The sequence below is a fragment of the Globicephala melas genome, chromosome 12 (genome assembly GCF_963455315.2).
Source record: "Globicephala melas chromosome 12, mGloMel1.2, whole genome shotgun sequence".
In the NCBI taxonomy this organism is placed as follows: Eukaryota; Metazoa; Chordata; class Mammalia; order Artiodactyla; family Delphinidae; genus Globicephala; species Globicephala melas.
This window is the reverse complement of record NC_083325.1, coordinates 5,638,626-5,662,117: the sequence shown is the minus strand read 5'-3', so window position 1 is coordinate 5,662,117 and position 23,492 is coordinate 5,638,626. Positions and strand designations below refer to the sequence as shown.

At 48.8% G+C, this 23,492-nt stretch overlaps 1 protein-coding gene across 1 annotated transcript in view; it reads left to right on the top strand.

The window, feature by feature from the left end:
• The first annotated feature begins 222 nt into the window (after nucleotides 1-222).
• Nucleotides 223-23,492, top strand: part of IL1R2 (interleukin 1 receptor type 2) — a 37,449-nt gene continuing 14,179 nt past the window's right edge. The window contains exons 1-3 of the mRNA XM_030838735.3: nucleotides 223-1,172; nucleotides 16,971-17,098; nucleotides 17,607-17,865. Of these exons, the coding sequence (XP_030694595.2) occupies nucleotides 1,159-1,172; nucleotides 16,971-17,098; nucleotides 17,607-17,865 (401 nt within the window). The 5' untranslated portion in view covers nucleotides 223-1,158. The remainder of the gene's footprint in view (nucleotides 1,173-16,970; nucleotides 17,099-17,606; nucleotides 17,866-23,492) is intronic.

Sequence of the window (23,492 nt, the reverse complement as noted above, 5' to 3'; positions counted from 1 at the left end):
AAAGAATAAACACAGATACAAGGTAACATTTACTCTTTGCCCAATAAACTCCTTTTGGGGGTATTTCCAGCTTCCATAAGAACCTCCTCATGAAGTTATACACACACTCAGTTAATCCAGTGAACTCACCTGTGGTCCCCCTATGTGCCTGGACCTCAGTTTCATCTCCTGGAAACTGGAGAATGGATTTGACCATCTCTAGGTTTCCATCTTGCTTCAGCATTGTTTTTCTCAGATATTATTTATCCATCTGAGTTGTGACCCTTGAAAGTTACCTTCCTTGTTAGCAAAAGGATAAAACTAATGCCGGTGGGCCCTTCTGACTGTGAGCCATTCGCTCTGGGTGTGAAATTCCTAAGATTTCTCTAAAAGAGTTTCTGTATCTGCCTTTTCACCTGTAAGAGCCTCAGTATCTGAATAAATCAGACAGAAGATGTCATTAAGGTTGGTAACAGGGATTTTTAAGGACATTTGGAAAAGTCCTTCCTCTCCATCCAACAGCAGGGGTCCAGGCTCACCCCCTGGGGCTCCGTCCTCTCTAGCTCCACGGGGAGCTCCCTGAGGGGGAGAGGCACATTCAGTATCACCTTTGGGGCTGCTGGGTGGTTAGGAGACACTGGTTTTGTACAGACATGAATTTCCATCTCTATTCAGTTAGCCAAATCCCACCCACTATAATAAATACTTAGAGAATCACCCCCTTCCTTTGCTAACAACTAAACACCACGTAAGACTGGCAGTGGGGGTCTCCTAACCCTAGAAGGACTTCATTGGGGGCGGGAAACGGCACATACCCCGCTGGTTAAAGCCCCAGAGTCCTTTTCTCTTTAATGGGGCTGTGGTTGGGCAAAATACACATCACTTTAAAACCACCTCACAGCTGGAAGTATGTAACTTTTAGCGAGTCACAAAAAATAGGGAAACTTACACAGGGTTTCTCTGGTCACTTCCCCATCTGAGTGATCACGCAGCCGGCGCTACAGCTGAGACGGCGCTCCCAGCGAGGAGGGGAAAGGTGTGTTCACAGCCACCCGGTTGGAGGAGTGACACAAGCCCGATTGGGAAATCCCTGGACGTATAAATTCCTGCCAGACCGCTGAGCTCCTACTGAAGGTGAAAGGCCTAGCAGCCATCCCAGGAGACAGCACCAGGCGAACGATGCAGAGCTGCAGGTACGAGGGGACAAGGGCGGGGGGGGCGGTTGACCTGGGAGTCAGGACACCTGGGCTCCATCACTTCTGGAGGGCACCTCAGGAGGCTTTCCTGATGGCTCCAGACCCCCGGCGCCTCCTCCGTGTGACTTTCCTCATCTCTGTGACCTTCTTCACCTGTGTGAAGGTGACCTTGACCTTTGGGGGCTTCAGATTCTCTGTCAAAAAAGGGGCTGGATTGGAGGTTTTCTAGGGACCTTCTCTGATTGGACGTGACCGGCACAACTGCTGTGGAATCAGTGAGAGGAAAGGAATCGCTGAGAGGGTCTGTGTCCAGCTCAGGGGAGGCTGTGCCTCTGAGGCTTCCACTGAGTTTAGAAGCTTTCCTCTTTGGAAGGATCGTGGGACGCTTTCTAAAGTATGAGAAACACTTCCAATGCCTGAGCTCCCCGTGCTGGCTGGTCACCAACCCTCACAACCGTCTTGGAGGAGCAGCAGGCAGAGTGTGGCTAAGTGTGAGTCCCAGAGGCTAAAGCGTCCGGGTTCTAGTCCAGCTGTGCCTGTTACTGGCTGTGTGATGTCACGCACCTGTTCCTATAGTAACTGTCTTTTAAAAATCCTGTTCTCCAGTGAAAAAGTATCACTGACTAGAGATGGTCCACCAGTAATCAACCACCAGGAAGTGTTAAGCTTATCTTTATCCCTTCCTTCATTCCTGTGAAGTAATAATAAAACTGGGTGCGATTCTTTAAAGAAATCATTTTTACCCGCGATTATAATTAAGTAACCCACGCAGTTTATCTTCACCCTCCCGGCGCCCCGGTCTCCCCATCTGTACACCGTGGTGCTGATGGAGAGGCTCACAGGTGGAGGGAAGGGCGTATGAATCCGAATCACACGGAGTTTTAGCGCAATGCTGGGCTCACGGGGCTGCTACCTAAATGGTCCAGCGGTTAAGACTCTGCGCTTCCAACGCAGGGGGTGTGGGTTTGATCCCTGGTCGGGGAACTAAGATCCCACATGCTGCACGGCACGACCGAGAAAAAAAAAAGCTTGCTCTCTGTATTAGATGCCCTCCCTCTCGACTCCCACTCCCCTTTGGAGACCGTGCCTCTTCCTGGCGCCCAGCTCCCTCGGGAGCCCCTGGTCCCATTCTTCCCTAATGCCGTGTGATGCTATTCGGGGCTTGTCATCCTTCTGATTTCCTCTCCTGTAAACGGAGGCGGTTGAGTGACTTGACCTTCTGAGTCCTTCCGGCAGCTCGATGTCAGCGGTGGGATGCTGGGGCATCCCTCCCGGCAGCCCATCCTGCACCCCCACCCCGCTCACCCTTCCCTGAGCACCCCCTCCCCAAGAGAGCGGGGGTCCCTCTTCACCAGCTCGAAAAGGGGGGCTCCTCCTACATGCACGGTAGAAGGGGCACTTCCCCTCAAACCTCATTACAATTTGCCCATATTTTAATTGTATGTTCCACTTTCTAGCCTGTGTGGTTATCGTAACAGGCAAGAAAGGGAGCTTGGTCGGGGTCGTGGGACTGTGAGGATGGTCCCCGCACCATTTGTTGCCAGCCGGCCCGGGACGCCGCCCCACCTTTCCACACCTGCCACAGCCCTTCCCCTCAATATCCCCACTCCGACCGCACCCTCAAAGCCCAATTGTTTGACAGTCGACTCCTGAGTGATCGGGTCGCACAGACCCTAGGGTAGCAGTCTAGTGACAGCACAGCTGGAGCAGTGCGAGTGTATAGTGTCGGGTGGTCTTTTTATGTCACCATCACCTGCTCTGTCTATGGGGACACTTGATCGTGACTGTCTCCAATCAGTGGTTCTCAGACGTCAGCCTGCGTCAGCATCACCTGAAGGATTTACTAAAATGGATGGCTGAGCCCACTCGGAATTTTGGATTCAGTAGATGTAGGGCAGGAGGGGCTGAGGACTTGCCCTTCGAATGAGTTCCCAGGTGATGCTGAGGCTACCGGTCTGGGAGAAACACTCCCTTAGGAGATGAGAGGAGGTTTCATGTCCAGAAGCAAATCAGCAGGAATAAGTGAGTACCTCAGAGTCTGAAACTAGACCTCAGCTTCCCACCAATTTTGTTCTCTACCCATGAAGGACTGCTGCTTAAAGAAGGAAGGGAGAAGGCAGCAAAAAGATGAAAGGGACGTGGAAGCTTCTGTGACCAGCTGATGAGCCAGACCCGGTGGGGTCACAGGAAAAATAGTGATGGGGGCGATGTTGGTCTTCCAGAATCTTCGAGTCCCTGCTCCGGTGTTCTTAACCTGGTTGAGCATTAAAATCACCTGGAAAGCTTTAAAAACAATCTCCGTACCTGGGACCAATTACGTCAGGAACTTGGGGGTTTGGGGCCCAGGCAGCAGTCGTTTTTAAAGCTTCCCGGGCAATTCTGATGTGCAGCTAGGGCTGGGATCCACTGCTCTATTCTACCTCTTATACTCCTCCCTGTTCCACTTCTATAAACTATTTAGGGACTTCTTTCTCCCTGCAGAGCCTGTGTTCTAAACCTGTCATGTATCTGATGCTTCTCGTTAGATAAATGGGCATTTGATCAGTAGCGTGAGAATCTGTATGAAACTCCATCTGAACGTTTCTGGAGCGTACGTTAGTTAAGAACCTCTGTTGCATTTTGAGCACAAATAATTCCCTAAACACACGAGGTAAGTTGTGGCACTTGATTGTGGGCCAAAGGAGGCCAGTTTAAAACCTGGATATTATCTTGCTATGTGACTTGGACATAGAAGTTTGTTTCTGGACGTTAGTTTCATTCATCTGATGAAATGGATGGATTAGAGAACAGGGGTTCTTTGCTATTTTAAAGAATTTCTGGGAAGTATTCCACTCAAATTTTATTTATTTATTTATTTATTTATTTATTTATTATATTTATTTTTGGCTGTGTTGGGTCTTCGTTTCTGTGCGAGGGCTTTCTCTAGTTGCGGCGAGCGGGGGCCGCTCTTCATCGCGGGGCGCGGGCCTCTCACTATCATGGCCTCTCTTGTTTCGGAGCACAGGCTCCAGACGCACAGGCTCAGTAGTTGTGGCTCACGGGCCCAGCCGCTCCGCAGCATGTGGGATCTTCCCGGACCGGGGCACGAACCCGTGTCCCCTGCATTGGCAGGCGGACTCTCAACCACTGTGCCACCAGGGAAGCCCTCAAATTTTTCATGAAATGTCAAGAGGAAATTTAAGAATGCTTGGACTTAACTGGGGATTGCTAACCTGAGTGTATTCAGGGGCCAGGCAGTAAGTCAAATGTGTGAGGCTGTGAGTGACAGGGCCTATGACCCGCTGGAATGAGTTTGTCCCTTGGAAAAGACATTCAGTGAAAAATAACACCACCACCCAAGCTGAAAAAATGCATATCCACAAGTTGAACAGGGCTGTGACCCCCAGTTTGTGATTCCCAGATTAGCTTTGACTCTTTGTGACAATCTGATCACATCACCCCTAAGTTAAAGGGATGAGGGCCGAGTCCTGGCCCCATCACTTCTATTTGTATTTCCTTGGAGGAGTTATTTAACTTCTGTGAGCTCAGTGTCTTTATCTCTAAAACAAAAATAATAATATCTAGTTTGTAAAGTATTGGGAAAATTAAAAGAAATCATGCATGTCAAGACTTTGCCCAGTGCCTGGCACATGGTGGATGTTCAATAAGTGTTAGTTATCCTCACCATCCTCACCATCATCCCCATCATCATCATCACCATCACCACCACATCATCACCATCATCATCACCATCACCATCATCACCATCACCACCACATCATCACCATCATCACCATCATCATCACCATCACCATCATCACCATCATCACCATCACCACCACCATCATCACCATCACCATCACCATCATCATCAGATTATGAGGTTCTGACCTCAAAATTTCAGGAACCACCCTGAGAGGCTGGGGTGATCCGGGTACAGGGATTTAATAGCGTCCCCGCTTTTAGTCCCCGTGGGTATCTGCCTACTTTATTTAAGAATGAGCCAGTCCTTACGATCAATGCTTCTCAAATCACCTGGGGGTCTTGTTAAAAAGCAGATGGTTCTGATTCCCTAGTTCTGGGGTGGGGCCTGAGATTTTGCATTTCTCACAAGTGATGTCCATGGTTCTGGTCCAGGGACCACACTTTGAGTAGGAAGGCTTTAGAATATTCGAGACGAGGTTTTCTTACTTGGGAGCAAGGAAGTCAATGTATGGCTTTGGATGTGTCCTGAATTTTCTAGAGCTAGTATTCATCAGCATGTTTTCTTAACTGTCTGTGGTTGGCAGAATTCTAAGGTGCCCCCCACTGAGCATGCCTTGTGCAGCCCCTCCCCTTGAATGAGGGTGGGTAATATAAACAGGATGGGATGGCATTCCCATGATTAGGTTACCTTATACAGCAAAGGCGAGGGAATTTTGCAGATGTATTTTAGGTCCCCGGTCAGTTGATGTGAAGTTAATCAAAAGGAAGACCATCCTGGGTGTTCCCGGCACAACCAGCTGGGCTCTTTAAAAGAGGGTCCAGGGGTCAGAGTCAGGAGGTCAGAGAGATGTGAAGTAGGTGGTCGATTGGCCCTGAGGAAGCAAACTGTCCCGTTTTATGGAGGGGGCCCCGGGGCAGGAAACAGTGGTGGCCTCTAGTTGCTGAGAGTGGCCTTGGCTGACAGCCAGCAAGAAAGTGGGCACCTCAGTTGTATAATACCTAAGAGATGAATTCTACCATGGCCCCAGGGACGTGGGACAGGACCCCAAGCTTTGATGTCCACCCGTGGGACCCGGAGCAGAGTCCATCCAAGCAGAGGCCGACCTTGGGCCCACAGTGATGGGAGCTAATAACGGGGCTTGGTTTCAAGTCACTGGGTTTGTGGTCCTTTGCTCCAGGGCAACAGAAAACGAACACAGTGTCCTTATTCTTCTCTTTGATTGCTGTGCATGTACCCTCCGGGTTCCACTGCAACGATAACCTACAACATCTCAGTAGCTTAATCCATCACCTCGCTCACGTCACATCACTGTCTCGGGGCAGCTGTGTCAGACCGTGACGGCCCCTCACAGCTACCTGAGGCCATTTTCAAAAGAGAATTTTGTAGACTACCTGTCTGCCTCAGATTGTTTTGACACAAGTGCTGGTGTGGAAAATCTGTGGAAGAGCAAAGCGTTTCTTAATGGGACTTTCTGGGTCTGTGGAAGAGCAAAGCGTTTCTTAATGGGATTTTCCAGGTCTGTGGAAAACCCAGTCAGTCTGGGATGTCTTCAGGCTAATGACTGGGGTTTCCTGTGCCCAGGGATTTCCCCACACCCTATGACTCAAAATCGCTTGGGCTTCCTATCGTGGTTGGCTTTCTTGGTTTTTTATCTGCTCTTGTGGCCATGTTGGGCCCAGGGCTGGGGAAAATTGTGCCTTCTGTGACCCTCAGAGGACGAGCCATTCCAGGTGGACATATTTTCCAGGGAGTGAAAGATGATCTTTCAAAGCATAAAAAGAAAATCTCATCTGTTCTGACAACTTAATTTTGGGAAGAACTATTTCTAAAATATATGTATCGTGGTGCAAATTTGTAGTCACTGCAACTCGATGTCACAAAAATGTGCCTTTAATAACTTTTCTAGTAAGAATCTCGTTTGGCTCCTGAGGCCTCCTTCCAGGAGGAAAGGGGGCTTTAAGCTGCCGGTCCATGTCGTTCCAGTCTAGGCTGGTCCAGCTCTGCCTCTCTTGGATTTATTTGGTCTCTTTCGGGTAGATGCTCAGTCTCTTAGAGTTTCTGACTTTGCCACCTACTTCTAGCAAGGAGTCTGAGAACTGGGGAAGCCATGTCCCCAGGGCATGGTGGGGGGGGCGGCTGGCCCACACTCGCTGGCCTGGGGGGGTCTTCACGGGTTTCCATGGAGGTGTTCCTGGACCTGGCTGGTCACGCAGTGTCCTGCTACATCGGCTGCTGCGGTTCCTGGCTGGGAAAGCCGGGGTCTGGTCTTTCAGGGGAGGCAGAGCCGGTGCAATGGCTGATGTGGCCCCACTGTGCCCCTTGCTGGCTCCACGGTCCTCTGCATCCCTTGGCCACGGCCTCACTTCTCCCCTGGCTTAGACTGGCCACCTGTGCAGGTGGTAGCCCAAATATTTACCAACCCGCACGGCAGGAGTACCAACCAGTCAGAACAGGTGCTACCCTATGTTGCTAGACCATGAGGATCTCAGGGGAGCCCCTGGAAAGGTAGAGGGTGGAGAGTTCAGGGCTTAAGTGGGTGGTTATTTGCCAACTGGTAAAGACATGTTTCCACAGTTGGCCACACTGCTCCTTAGGGACTGGATGTCCTGCATCCTCTAGGTCACCTGTCCATCATGGCAGCCCCATATCAGCTCAGATCTCAGTTTAGCCCCCCCTTCTCCACTGGAAGCACAGGGGATATCTGAATCTCCTCCCAATCAGCAAAGAACTGAGGCCAGCAGGGAGCTAACCCTAGCATCCCTCTACCTGAATAGGCCATGCCATTATCTCCATCCTTCCCCAGAGCCCCCATCTGGGCAATGGCTCCTTACTTTACCCTGGTGGGATTCCTCTAGGGACCCAATTTGAAAGCAGAGAAAAAGCCCCTCAGCTTTCAGCTTCCCCCTCTCTTCTACCCTCTGTCTCTTTGCACTCAGGTTTTCAGCCCAGAAATGGGGGCAGAACGCGTTTTCCCTACTTAGACGTCCCCTATGTCACATCCACTTCCTTCTCTCCTTTCCAAGGAGGCCTTTGCTCTTCCCCTTTCTTGGGGCCATAGTGGCTGAAGACTCAGAGGCAACGAGCAGGGAAATACACTGGAAGGTAATTAGCATGTTAGCCTCATCACATACGTTATGCACTGTCGCATCCTCGAGAAAGAAGATCCTGTGCAAAATTTCAACTGTTCTTCATGATTCAGGGACATCATTACGGACATCACCTGTTTTGTGCTGGAACACCTGGATACCCTCAGTAGGACACAGAGAGGTGGAGGGGACCGTTTGTGTCTGCTCTTAAAGGCCTCGGATTGCTGTGCTCTTTGGTTCTTGCATCTGTCTCAGTAGTTTTTCTTCTCTGTTATTGGGTAATTGGCTGCCACGTCTTTGTGGGTGTGTTTTCCCAGATCAGCTCTCTCCCTCTTTCTGATTTGCTGCCTCTTCTCTGCTTCTGATAGAACATTCTGGTCACCTATCACTGCATAACAAACTGCCCCGGAATTGAGTGGCTTACGACAAACATTTTATTGTAACTCACATACTCCACAGGTCGTGAATTTGAGAGGGGCTTAGCTGGGCAGATCTTTTGCTCCATGTGTTTCACTTGAGATCAATCAGTGGTACTCAGCTGGTGAGTGGACTTGTCTGGGGAGCCTAAGATGCTTCACTCATATGGCTGGGGCTGGGCTGGGACGGTCGGCCTGACCCCCTACATGTAGCCTCCCTCCCAGCAGGTCTCAGGGCAGTTGGACAATTCACACGGTGACTGGCGTCTCCCAGAGCCAGCGTCCCAAGGAAGCCAGGTGGAAGCTGCGTGGCCTTTTCTGACTTAGCTTCAGTGTTCGCTCAGCACCATTCTGTTGGTTAGACTTAAGTCACAGTTGGCCCACATTCAAGGGACCCCTTGACAAGTTGGACTCCACCTTTTAAAAAAAATATTTATTTATTTATTTTGGCTGCGTCAGGTCTTACTTGTGGCACGTGGGATCTTTCATTGCGGTGCACAGGCTCTTCCTTGCAGCGCACGGGCTTCTCTCTAGTTGTGGCACACGGGTTCAGTACTTGCAGTGCGTGGGCTCTCTAGCTGTGGCACGTGGGCGCCAGAGCGCGCGGACTTAGTTGCCCCACGGTATGCGGGATCCAGTTCCCTGACCAGGGATTGAACCCGTGTCCCCTGCATTGGAAGGCAGATTCTTAACTACTGCACCACCAGGGAAGTCCCTGGACTCCACTTTCGATGGCAGAGTAGCCTGGTCACATAACAGAAAACAATAGGGAGATATTGTTGTGGCCATCTTTACAAAATACGATCTGCCCCTCTGAGAGGCAATAGTCACATTCATACGAATGAAGAGACAGGTTCTGCAAGAGAGCTTCACCTTTCTTCTGTGAGTCAGATAGACATGACTTGGTGCCAGGATCGAATGGACTATCTTTCAGCCGTTCAGGATTTTTTTGTCCTGGTTTCTTTTATCTGTGTTATATTTTAGATGGTCATGTTTTCTGGATAACTGATCATTTCAATATCTGCGACATTTGTTACTCTCAGATTACAAGGGTTGAAAGCAACATTCATTTCAAGGGGTGTGCATCTGCTCATAACCAGTCTCCTGTCCTACGCCAGCACGGGGCGTCCAGATACTAGTTAACATTTTCCGGTGAGCAGCCCCACAGAGCTGAAACGCCAGTACCCGGGACAACTCAGGAGTCTTGAGTCCTGGTTTGGCCAGTTGCTAGCTATGGGACCTTAAGCTGGTGAGTTGATCCAATTCAGTGGTTATCTGACTGAGCCCCTGACTTGGTGCTTTAGAAATTAAAGGTGAGCCCAGGAATGAAGCCTAAACTCAAGGTCAGACTGACCTTGACCCTAGGATTTTACACCTGGGAGGGACCTGGGAGTTTCTGGCAGCCCAAAGCTTTATTTTGGAGATGAAGAAACTGTGACCCAGGTTGGGTAAGTGGCTCAGTGGTTTGCCTACGATCACATAGCAATAGCTAATGGTCAAGTGAGGACAGGAATCCAGCTTCAATCTCCCGTTCTGTGTGTGCTTAAAAACTCTTGTGCTAAGATGTCTGAATGAAAGCGTTAGCATCCCATAATAGGCCTCGAATGTGTGTGTGTTTATGACTGTGTGTTTGCAATTTAAGCACACTTCTATAATATGGGCGTATGCACACAGGCTCATTGATTCCTTTAGGTGAATTTGCACACCTCTCTAGAATAGCACCTGGTGAGCTATTAGCTGTGCTGTTGACTAGGACACCAGAACGTTCTCTGGCTGTGTGTTGGAGAGGCAGAATGCAGACTGTGGAAGCTCTGACTTCTCACTCAGGTCTGCCAGATGTGTGCGCCTGAGCAAATTACTTGCCTCCCCAAGATTCTGGGTCTACTTCTGGGAGATGCTGAAGAGAGCGACCTGTTGTCGAGGGCTTTCTCTGCGTCAGCACTGTGCTGCCCTCTTTATATAGCAGTTGCCCTCCTGTGATGCACGTCACGCTGCAGCCACTTTACAGACTAGCAGACCGAGCCTCACGGAGGCACTGAACCCTCCGCCTAGCCCAGAAGGAAGGGAGGATTGACACTCGCTCTGCCAGACTCTGAGGGCCATGTTGTTCCCACGGCGCTCTCCTGTGTAGACTCCCTAACCCTCAGGACTCTTGGAAGATGCAGAAGGACTTCTTCTGAGCTGCCCCCAGGGGGGAATCTGGCCAGTGAGTGGAACTTAGGGGGAGGAGAAGCTGCATCCTAAAATGACAGAAGTTTCTGATCATGAGTGGTTTCCAAGACTACAAGTGTCCATCTTACAAGGGGCAAGCGTGGCCGTCTATGGAGGATGCTGGTTTGGGTGGGCTGCTAAACTTAATGGCTCCTGGAGTCCCCTCTAGGTCCAGGTACTGATGCTCCTGCAGAGCTGAGGACCAGTACCGAGAATGTGGACTGCGTAAACTCAGGCTTACATCCTACTTGACGATTCCATTAGCTCTGCGACCTTGGGTGACCTACTGAATGTGTCTGAGTTGGTTTCCGTTGCTTCATGTTTATGATGGGGTTGACACGCTCTACCAGACCCACGGCCTTTGCCCTCTGGAGTTGTTCAGAGCGATGAATCCCTGTCACACAAACATCAGGCTGGGAGAATTTGAAGCTTGGTGGATTCGTACCGTGGCTGCCGAGGGTCTCACGCATCGAGCTTCCCTGTCTGTCCTGTTGGGGAAGGACGGCGACTGTTCTGAGCTAGAGGAGTGATCTTGTTGGGGGTTGGCCTGCGGGAGGGGCTGATGCAGGAGGAAGGTGACGGAAGGGTCTTTGCTTGATGGTCCAGCCCGTCGGGGGCTCTGAATGACTTGGGCTCGCTGGGAATGCAAGGTGTGACTGGAGGATCTGACGGAGACGGAGCGTGAGCTGGGCTGATTTGCTGAATCTCTTGGTTAAGGGTTCCTGGGGCAGAAGCTGGTCAAGTTCAAAAGGTTTGACAGCGAAAGGGTGATTTTATTTATTTTTTATTTAAAAAAATTATTATTGATATAGAGTTGATTTACAATGTTGATTTAGTTTCAGGTGTACAGCAAAGTGAATCAGTTATACATATACATGTATCCCCTCTTTTTTAGATTTTGTTCCCTGAGAGGTCATTACAGAGTACTGAGCAGAGCTCCCTGCGCTGTACAGCAGGTCCTTATTAGTTATCTATTTTGTATATAGTAGTGTGTGTCAATCCCAATCTCCCAATTTATCCCTCTCGTCTCCTGATAACCATAAGTTTGTTTTCTACATCTGTGACTCTATTTCTGTTTTATAGCTAAGTTCATTGGGAAAGGGTGATTTTTTTTTTTAACATCCTTATTGGAGTATAATTGCTTTACAGTGGTGTGTTAGTTTCTGCTGTATAACAAAGTGAATCAGTTATACATATACATATATCCCCATATCTCTTCCCTCTTGCGTCTCCCTCCCACCCTCCCTATCCCACCCCTCTAGGTGGTCACAAAGCACCGAGCTGACCTCCCTGTGCTATGCGGCTGCTTCCCACTAGCTACCTATTTTACATTTGGTAGTGTATATATGTCCATGCCACTTTCTCACCTCATCCCAACTTCCCCTTCCCCCTCCCTGTGTCCTCAAGTCCATTCTCTACGTCTGCGTCTTTATTCCTGTCCTGCCCCTAGGTTCTTCAGAACCTTTTTTTTTTTTTTTTTAGATTCCATATATATGTGTTAGCATATGGTATTTGTTTTTCTCTTTCTGACTTACTTTACTCTGTATGACAGTCTCTAGGTCCATCCACCTCACCACAAATAACTCAGTTTCATTCCTTTTTATGGCTGAGTAATATTCCATTGTATATATGTGCCACATCTTCTTTACCCATTCATCTATCGATGGACACTTAGGTTGCTTCCATGTCCTGGCTATTGTAAATAGAGCTGCAATGAACATTGTGGTACATGACACTTTTTGAATTATGGTTTTCTCAGGGTATATGCCCAGTAGTGGAATTGCTGGGTCACAAGATAATTCTATTTTTAGTTTTTTAAGGAACCTCCATACTGTTCTCCATAGTGGCTGTATCAATTCACATTCCCACCAACAGTGCAAAAGGGTTCCCTTTTCTCCACACCCTCTCCAGCATTTGTTGTTTGTAGATTTGGAAAGGGTGATTTTAAAGAGAAAGATACTTGTTGGCAGAAAGTAAAATAGAAAGAGAGTGCATAGCCCTTGGTGGACCCAAGTCTGAACCTTACCAGGTTCTCCCTGGTCAGACATTCAGCCCAAGTGGCCCAGTGCCTGGTTCTGCTAAAGATGGATCTTCCTGTGCCATGGGTTCCAGTAAGCGACTCTGTTCCCACCCCCTCCCCCGCCAACCCCCCGGCCCCATCAGGGTCAAGGACATGCAGGTGCTGTCATTATGACACAGCCATGCAGACCAGAAACAGTCCCACCGTGCTGCCCCTAATTCCCTTAATTCTGGGGGGAAAGCGCTAGCTTCTCTCTTTTCTACAGAACAAAAATAGTTTGTGGACTTCTCTCAAGGGTTCTGCTTTTGCTTTGAGCCAGTACATTTTTCAACAAAATCTGCCTCAAACCTGGTCACGTAGTTCCCTGTATCTGAAGCTAGAGGACCTTCCCCACCCCTCAAATGCCTAACATCCTGTGCTTCCCAGAGACTTAGCTCCAAATACTTTTTATTTTGCTTCAGCTTTGAATTAAAAAAAATATCCAAGCTTAATTTTGATGTAAATATTTATTTCGCCATAGGTTTCAGAAGGTTTTACACCACACGCCTGAAACAACATGTTCAGTTTTTTAGGAATCTATTTTGCAAACTGAATGTGACTCAGCAGTAGGTGTAAGCCTGGAGAGTTATTTGTCTTCCTTAATAGTCGAGATCTGTCACCTTGTTTTTGTGTTTTGGATGACTGCCTGACTCAGAGATGGACAGTTGCCTGAAACCTTCTGGGAACAAGGTGAAGATAGAAATAAAGAAAAGTTTCATCTGGGTGAATGAAGAGAGAGACTCAAATATACTAGAGAATCAAATTTTCACTCCTTTTAAATGCCTGAAGATTTATTTCTGGAGCTATCGTTTACTTACTTATTTACTCCCAGTAAACTTTCAGGTGTTCAGGGGAAAATTGTGTGTGTGTGTGTGTTTGTGGCCCAGGTGGGGCTGGGATCCAGGCAGGGGGTTGGAAGGCCCAAGCCCCACTTCTTGAACCTATGGGGAAATTACTATTTACATCAAACTTAAGCTTGGAAATTTTTTTTCAATTCAAAGGTGAAGCAAAGTAAAAAGCATTTGGAACAAAGTTTCTGGGAAGCACAGGGATGGGGGACAACAAGGGTGTCCAGGGCCCAGAGAGAGAGAGAGAAACAGACAGACAGAAAGAAAGAAACAGAAGGAGAAAATGAGAATAAAGCAAAATGTTAAAAATTGGTGAACCGAGGTAAGACTCATACTCGTGTTATTATACTATTCCTGCAACCTTTTAGTCTGTTGGAATTGTTCAGAATTAAACTAAAAGATGAAGTAAACACCTACACACCCTTAGGCTCCATGTGCCACCCTTGAGCAGGAGGCAGACCCAGGGTCACAGGCAGGTACTGTCACCTGGGCCTTAGCGAGGGCCAAGGGGGATGCTGCTTAGGTGCCCTCCCCCCTCCCCCTCCCCTCCCCCCTCCCCTCCCCTCCCCCTCCCCTCCCCCCTCCCCTCCCCCTCCTCTCCCCTCCCCTCTCCTCCCCTCCCCCTCCCTCCCCTCCCCTCCCCTCCCCCTCCCCTCCCCTCCCCTCCCCCACCCCTCCCCTCCCCTCCCCTCCCCCTCCCCTCCCCTCCCCTCCCCTCCCCTCCCCTCCCCTCCCCTCCCCTCCCCTTCCCCCCTCCCCTCCCCTCCCCCTGCCACTGGCGCCCCTGGCTCAGGCTGGGCCATCAGCAGTTTCCACCTTACTGCATTATTTTTCTTCAATTCTTCACACATTTTTCGGGTCATTTTCTTATGCCTGGCCCTGCTTCGCCTCCTATTCTGTGCGTTTACACTGAGTACTGGGAAACACGGTTATCTGACAAAGGAAAACATAAAGCCAGAATTGTAACTCAAATGCTTGGAACGAGCTACCTTTAAAACTTCTTTCTTCCAGTAAGAAGGTCACCTCAGATTCAAGCAGAAATGTCAAATTGCCTGTCATTTAAAGACACGTTTAAAGAAAATAGGGCAGGAAAATAGCATTTTGCTTGCAAACTTCTGCAAAACGAACTTTTCCCTCTGGGCCTGCAAAGACCGACCGTCTCCCTCACTGTGGCAGTTCTGGGTACAGCCCGCTGCTGAGGTTTCAGTTGTTGAAAACGATCACTGCTATGTGCTTGTGGTTTAATCCTCTGAAGCCACTTCCTGGAGAGGTCGCAGTAAAGCAGCTATTGTGCCAAAGTTCACAGAGAAGAACGGAGAAAACTGCCTCGGCCGGGGATCTGGCGCGGGGGGGGCGGTTGGGAAGCCCAGGCGGGGTTGTTGGGAAGCCCAGGTGGGACTTGAGGGTCCAGGTGGGGCTGGGGGTCCAGGTGGGACTTGGGGGTCCAGGACTGGGGGTTGGGAAGCCCAGGCGGGGCTGGGGGTCCAGGTGGGGCTTGTGGGTCCAGGCCGGGGGGTTGGGAAGCCCAGGAGGGACTTGGGGGTCCAGGCGGGGTGGGGGTTGGGAAGCCCAGGTGGGACTTGAGGGTCCAGGTGGGGCTGGGGGTCCAGGTGAGGCTTGTGGGTCCAGACCAGGGTGTTGGGAAGCCCAAGCGGGGCTGGGGGTCCAGGTGAGACTTGTGGGCGGGGGTCCAGGACGCAGCTCTGAGCTCCTGTCTTCTGATGGTTCCCCATTGATGGGGAGGGGGGTTTCTAGAGTGCAAGGGTTACTTCCTCTGTCTGCCAACCCTGCCCTGGCCAGTTAAGAGCCATGTGGTTTTACTAGGAGACATTCAGAACTGCATCTGTGCCAGGAACAGGGAAAATGTCAGATTCCTTCAAGGATATGGGGAGGAGGTACAGGTAAGGATGTTTTTTCTAGATTCACTCATCACTCCCAACTCCCTGGTAGACTTTCAATCGTACACATTCCCTGGTAACTTCTGGAACTGGGCACTGTGTAGTCCACAAAGGCTGTGAATAAGACCCAGCCTCTGTCCTCAAGGCCGTCCCCACCCGTGGGATCCAGACAAGTCACAGGTGTGCTGGATGGCCTGATGGCTCCCACTTCATTCCCCTCCTGGTGTAACTTTGCAGCTCCTCCCACTACAGGTGGGGGTATTTCCTGGTCCCACAAATGGCAGTTTGGCCACATGTCTTGCTTTGGCCAACGGAATGTGGGCCAGAAAGAGTGAGCTAGTTCTGAACGAGTGCTTTCGCCCACATCGTTTGAGTTTTGCCATCACATGAGAAGATCATCTCCCAGGAAGTCACTGGTCCAAGGAGGGTGAGACACCCATGGAGCTGACTTGGGTCCTACCTGAAGCTTGGAGCCGAGACTAACCCAGCGTAATCTAGGTCAGCCAAGCTCCCTCTGACACACAGACCTGTGAGCAACAACAAACGGCTGGTGTCGTATGGCATTCAGTTCGCGGCTGGCTCGTTAGCAGTATTGTTGTGGCAGCAGCTAGCGATACAACAGGCGACTGCGATAAAGCGTTGGGAGGGACCACGGGGAGATGCCGAGGGACCACGGGGAGATGCCGAGGGACCACGGGGAGATGCCGAGGGACCACGGGGAGATGCAGAGGGACCACGGGGAGATGCAGAGGGACCACAGGGAGATGCAGAGGGACCACGGGGAGATGCCGAGGGACCACGGGGAGATGCCGAGGGACCACGGGGAGATGCAGAGGCATCTGATACTCCAGCCTTGGGGAGGTTGGCAGGGAGGAATGCTTCGTGAGCTTGTATAAATTATTCACTTTTTGGCCCTCATTCTGCTTTTCCCTCGGGGATGCTCTAGCTCAGAGGGGCTGCTGAATCCCTCAGCGCGTGTCAGAATTGTATGTGAAATAAGTTAACCCATAAAGACTCTAGGAAGAGTTCTCTGACCAGTAAAATGTAAGGAACTTTCGACTTCTGGGGATGCATCCACTCATCCCTTCACTCAACGAGTAGGAGTTAAGGAAACAGCGGTGAATAAAATAAAGCAGGGTCCCGAGCACGTGGAGCTTACATGCTGGAGAGAAGAGACATAGTTAAGGATAAACGCCATCGACAGCAACAGAGCAGGAAAGGAAATAGAGCACTGGGGCAGAAGGTGGTGCCACTTTACGGGAAGGTCAGGGAAGACCTCACCAAGGGTGATGCCTGAGCCCAGACCCTAGCAGTGGCCTTAGGTGACGAAAGAGCCTATCAGGCCAAGGGGTAGGGAGTGCTAAGGCACGCTTCAGGAGAGAGAAACACTTAAGAGACAGACTCCTGTTCCAGTGAAAGTTGCTGTAGAGGAATAAATTCAAATATTTGAGTTTTCTTGTTAAAAAATCCAGGCAAAAGGGTTTTGGTCACCAGGGGAAACCTCCAGAACCCATCCCAGGGACTGTCCTCAAGGGGTTCTCTGTTTGGGCGTCAGTGGTTCTTGGTGACCCCTCTTCTGTGTCTTCCTCTAGGCTGCGGGGTGCTGGGCCTGCGGTCTCCACTTCCTGTGTCCTCCAGAAGTTCCCGGGAGTGATGTTCACCTGGTCCATGTGGTTGCTGTGTGTCTCTCTCTTCACCATCCGGCCTGAGGAACACATGGGTAAGAAGTGACTCAGCTGGAGGGGACGTGCCTGCAGCTTCTCTGGGGAAAGGAGTTGCTTCTCTAGGGAGGTTCTGTTGTCCTCAAAAAGCAAGGTGTTGGTAGGTGACGGAGCCTTCCTCTTGCCCGTCTCCTCTGGTTCACGAGCTTGCCCTGGGCATCGGTCATTCCTGCCAAAGGAGCAAACCGAAGAGACCCTGCTTTTGCCCTTGACAAAAGGTGCCTTTGGATTTTAACCGTACGACCTGCTGCAAGTAAGCTGAACTCAATCAAGATCGACTTTGAATGACAGGGCAAAAATAAGGCCAAACTTTTTTTTGTCATCGTGTGAACCTGACTTAACTTTTCCCACAAAATGTCGATGGGACTTGATAGTAGCCCTAACCTTGTTATTTGGGGGTTTTGAGATCTCTGTGAGAGGAGGGGTTCATGGGGCCCCCACGTTGTCCGGGGCACGTGGCTTCCTCGGATGGACCCAAAGCCTGACTGTGGGTTCTTTGTCATTCAGTGGCTGCAGGAAGCTGCCAGTTTCATGGCAGGCATCCCAAAACCAGGTTCAAGGTAGAAGGGGAGCCTGTGGCCATGAGGTGCCCCCAGGGGCCATACTGGGACTCCGCTACCACCCACGTCAGTGTGACATGGCGTAGAAACAACTCCGCCACGATGGTCCCGGGGGAGGAAGAGCTGCGAGTGTGGGTCCAGGACGGCAGCCTGTGGATTGTACCAGCCTCGCGGGGGGACTCTGGCACCTACATCTGCACTGTCAGGTCAGCCCCTCTGGGATGAGGGTGGGAAGGGGGGCCCTTGCGGAATGGATGCTTGCATGGCGTTTCCGTGACCACCTGGATTTCAAAACCCGGCGCACAGGTGGGAACCCACCTTACGTCCGCTTCACTGTCACTGAAATACCTCCTACCTGAGAGCCTGTCCACAGATGTCCTCATGGCGCCCTCTCCCTTCACTTGAAGTCTCTGCTCAGGTGTCCCCTCTACGGAGAGGACGTCCCTGGCCACTGTATCTAAAGCAGGACTCCTGTCACTCTCCCCTTACCCTGTGCTTATGTTTCCTCATCTGTCACACACATGTGTTTTATGTACTTAAGGTTTGTCTACCCTGTTAGAACGTAAACTCCAGAGGACAGGGACTTGGTTTGTTTTGTTCACTGCTGAATCCACAAGGACCCAAGAAATAGATGTAGAACGCTGAGTAGAACAGGGGACCCAGGTGAGACTTTAGGAAGAAGTTAATCCAACTGGTTATTGCACACCTGGGGGGACCAAGCTCGCTTACAAAGTTCTCCCAGGTGGTGGGTGTGGAGGTGAGGCTGGAACCCACAGCTCCTGACCTGGGGCGTAGTCCCCTTCCTCATTGCCCTGTTGCTTTTTTTTTCCCTTTAATTGTGGTAACATAAGCATAACATAAAATTTACCATTTTAACCCTTTTTAAGTGTACCATTCAGTTGTGTGAAGTACATCCACATGGTTTGCTCCAGAGCTCTTTTCATCTTCCCAAGCTGAAACTCTGTCCCCACTGAACAGCTCTTCAGTTTCCCCTCCCCATCAGCTCCTGGCAACCCCCATTCTACCTTTATTCTGTCTCGATGAATTTGACTATTCCAAGTACCTCATCTTCCAAGCACCACAGTCTTTGTCCTTTTGTAACTGGCTTATTTCACTCAGCACAATGTCTTCAAGGTTCATCCATGTTGCAGCAGGTGTCAAAATGTCCTTCCTTTTTAAGGCTGAAGAATATTCCGTTATATGTACAGTTGACCCTTGAACAACACGGGGGTGAGGGGCCCCGACCCCTAAAGTCAACAGTCTGCATGTAACTTACAGTCACAGCCTTCAGTATCCACGGCCTCTCAGGACCCTCAGTTTTGTGTTTGTGGATCCACCCAACATGGACGGTGTGATGCTGTAGTATTTGCTGTTGAAAAAAATGTGTGTGCAAGGGGACCCACACAGTTCACACCTGTGTTGTTCCAGGGTCAGCTGTACATACCATATTTTGTTTATCCATCTATCCATCAAGGGACACTTAGGCTGCTTCTGCCTTTCGGTTGTTGTGAATAATGCTGTTTGTACCTGGCTGTACAAAAATGAGTCCCCGATTTCAATTCTTTTGAGTATCTACCCAGAAATGGAATGGGTGGATCGTATGGTAGTTCTGTATTTAATTTTGAGGAACTTGTATTGTTTTCCACAGTGGCCAGACCATTTTCCATTCCCTCCAGCAAGGTACAGGGTTCCAATTTCTCAGCATCCTTACCAACACTTATTATTTTCTGTTCTTTGATAGCCATTCTGATGGGGGTGAAGTGGTATATCACCGTGATTTTTTTTAACATCTTTATTGGAGTATAATTGCTTTACAATGTTGTGTTAGCTTCTGCTGTGTAACAAAGTGAATCAGCTATATGTATACATATATCCCCACATCCCCTCCCTCTAGGTGGTCGCAAAGCACCGAGCTGATCTCCCCGTGCTATGCGGCTGCTTCCCACTAGCTAGCTATTTTACAGTTGGTAGTATCACTGTGATTTTGATTTGCATTTCCCTGATGATTAGTGACCTTGAGCATCTTTCCATGTGCTTTACTGGCCATCTGTGTATCTTCTTTGGAGAAATGTGTATTCAAGTCGTTTGCCCACTTTAAAATCAAGTTGCTTGTTTATTTGTTTTTGAGTTGTAGGAATTCCTTATGTATTCTGGATATCAATGCCTTACCAGGTATATGACGTGCAAATATTTCCTTGCATTCCATGGGTTGCCTTTGCACTCTGCTGATAATGTCCTTTGATGGACAAAAGTTTTAAATTTTGATAAAGTTCAATTTATCTAATTTTTCTTTGGTTACCTGCGCTTTTCATGTCGTAGCCAAGAAATCATGTCTAATGCCATGAAGATTTCCCTCTGTGTTTTCTTCTAAACATTTTTATAGTTTTGGCTCTTATGTTTTGGTCTTTGATCCATTTTGAGTTAAATTTTGTATAAGGGTAAGTTCATGGGCCAACTTCATTCTTTTGCATGTGGCTAACCAGTTTTCCTAAGACCTTTTATTGAAAAGACTGTCCTTTCCCCATTGAATGGTCTAGGCATACCTTGCTGCTTCTTGAAGGAGAAAGTTGTAGGCCTAGTGTTGGCAGCCTTAAACATTTCCTGAGTTAGTTCTTTTTTTTTTTTTTTTTTTGCGGTACGCGGGCCTCTCACTGCTGTGGCCTCTCCCGTTGCGGAGCACAGGCTCCGGATGCGCAGGCTCAGCGGCCATGGCTCACGGGCCCAGCCGCTCCGCGGCATGTGGGATCTTCCCGGACCGGGGCACGAACCCGTGTCCCCTGCCTTGGCAGGTGGACTCTCAACCACTGCGCTACCAGGGAAGCCCAAATTAGTTCTTCTGAAAGGATTAGGGCAGACCATTGGCGTGACTGGGAAATACTCTTCTTGGCCTTGTTTCTTCAGCTGCTGCCTCTCTTCCACCCCAAGGCTCTAATTATCCTCACCAGCCAGCTTCAGTGTCTCCCCAGATTTCATAAATTCATTTGACTTAAGGAGAAACTGTGCCCATGAGTATTTACATTTAGAAAGACAGCCAAAGAAAGTGACATTCTCAGCACAAAGAAATTACTGGTGAATGGGAGAATTTCAGACAATATCAACCCCAGTCCTAGATGGGGTGTGTGTGTGTGTGTGTGTGTGTGTGTGTGTGTGTGTTTTCAGTCCTGTCAATGGAAGCAGGCACACAATCTCATATTTTCATATCAGAGAAATGTGGATATCTGATTTTTTTTAAAAATATATTTTATTAAATTTGATTTCATCTGTATTTTTCACTTATTATTTTTTATTATTAAAACAATTAATCAATATATTTATTTTTAGTTTTGGCTGTGTTGGGCCTTTGTTGCTGTGCAGGCTTTGCCTAGTTGCAGTGAGCAGGGGCTACTCTTCGTTGTGGTGCCCGGGCTTCTCATTGCAGTGGCTTCTCTTGTTGCAGAGCCCAAGCTCTAGGCGCACGGGCTTCAGTAGTTGTGGCACGTGGGCTCAGTAGTTGCGGCTCGTGAGCTCTAGAGTGCAGGCTCCATAGTTGTGGCGCATGGGCTTAGTTGCTCCACCACACGTGGGATCTTCCCAGACCAGGGCTTGAACCTGTGTCCCCTGCATTGGCAGGCGGACTTTTAACAACTGTGCCACCAGGGAAGTCCCTGGATATCTGATTTTACAATAGCTATAAATGCATCATTTTTCTTTCTTTTTAGTGTCAAAAATTCTAACGTTTTTCTAAGGAACACTATGAGGAAAACTTAATAGCATGGTAGAAATAGGATGGAATTTGGAGTCAGAATGATATGGATGTGAATCTTAGCCCTCATTTGCTACCTGGTAGGACCTTGGTCTTATTATTTGATACTTACGGGCCTCAGTTTTCTCCTTTGTAAAGAGGTTTGTTGGGAGGGTTCTGTGAAATCACAGCATATGAAGCATAGAGTATGGGGAGCACCATTGTAGGTGTCAATATGCACATGGAAATGGCCTTTCTTTCCCCAAATGCAAGACTTATTTACTACTGAAGTGATAACATGCAAAAATTAGGGAGATGTGAGCTGAGTCATATTTGCCTTAAAGTTTGTTTTTATACGTGATTAAAAAATTTGTGCTTAATACCTTATTTTGTTTTGTATTCTTGTAGAAAAAAAGAGATCAGGGATTGAGAGGCCAGGGAAACCCGATGTGGGTTAATCTTTTGTAGCTCGTGGGAGAGTTCCCCTGGCTGACCTCTAAAACTCTCTTCCAGCTTCGGGATTGGGGTCTAATAGAGCAAGAATCACCAGCAGCTGCTATAATGCCCTTTGGCATTTACAATCACAGGGCATAAAATGGCCCTGCTCCTGTGCTGTTTATAATTTTGTGACCTGGAACCCACATAGCTGTTCTGTCCATCAGGGTGGGCAAGGTGATGCTGCTGGGCTACGCAGCCCCCAAGTCTCAGTGCCAGGACCTGTAACCCCACCGTCTGCTCTGGATGGGGGACAGGACATATCTGGTGGATGGCACAAATGACAACCACCTCTTTGCTGTGGGGCTGCCACACTACATGGGGAATATGAGTGGTGATCGATCAAATGATTTCCCCACCCATCTTTCTTTTGAGTTATTTCCACGGGGGGTCTGTTGCCCAAGGGGGATGACCAGATCAGTAATGCGAACAGGTTTGTAACTCTCAATATGTCTCGTAAGCTTGGTGTCTGGATGTAATGCCCTGACTTACAGGTTTTCCCACAGCCCTACTGGCTTCTAACCTTGGTTTGACCTCTTAGAGGCTCTATAACCTTAGGAATTTACTTACTTTCTGCATACCTAATTTTCCTCATCTAAAAGTGATACAGTAGTGTCGCAGGGTTGGAGAGTAAATGAAATGATGTATTGCAGAGCACAGAGCCTGGCATGCTCTCCTCCCCAGGAGCTGCTGGGAGGACTATTTTCAGGTGTGCTCTGTTCTTCAGACTTGCCCTCATTAGCATTTCTTCGATTTGCAGTGAGATTATGCATTCTTCAAGGTGATAGCTGTCTGCATTTCTTCATGCATAAAATGTTTTTCGTCTTTTTCCTTTCTTCAACCAGATATGAAGTAGAAATTTGAATTAATTTCTTTTTGCTTTCAGGTAGTAAGCATTTATCCCTTACTACCTTCACATATAATTTTCACATTTTGCTCCTTCTTTGGGTATAGAATTTTTTTACATTTTGCTGTACCCCTCCCTCCCAACCCCATAAAACACACATGCTCATTGTGTTGATGTCCAGTGTTTCTTAGGTAGGTCACCAGCAGCTTAGCTGAGCTAATTATATCTTTATGTTTTTCTACTTCAAAAAATTGTTTGAATTAATATCCTCTGTCCTTCCCTCCACATTGTCTGTGTTTCTGTCAATGTTTTGCCTCTGTCCTTTCCCCAGTTCTAGGGTCTTGATAGAATGATGCTATTGCGATTATAGTTAGACCCACCAAAAAAATAAATAAAAACCAAACAAACAAATTTACCAAGTTAATTTCCCCTGTGCAGTATTGCAAAAATCATTTCTAGATCTTATACAAGGTGCTCAGCAGTTTTCTGAAATTTGACTTCAGTTGATAATGATTTCCAAGAGAAGTGAAGAGGACTTTCTTTCTATGGAAACAGCGGCTCTTAGGAAACAGTATCTCCATCTAGATAAGGTTGCCTGGACCAGGAATTTGGAGCATACTGGGGCTGTGGTCAAGAACCTCCCCCGGAACCTGGAAGGGTTTAGGCCCCTTTGAAGAGGACTTGAGGGTTTTTTACTGGCCCTCAATGGTCTTGAAATCAGGCTTGTGGAGGGTCCTTTTTGGAAACATGCAGAATATATCACCATTTCT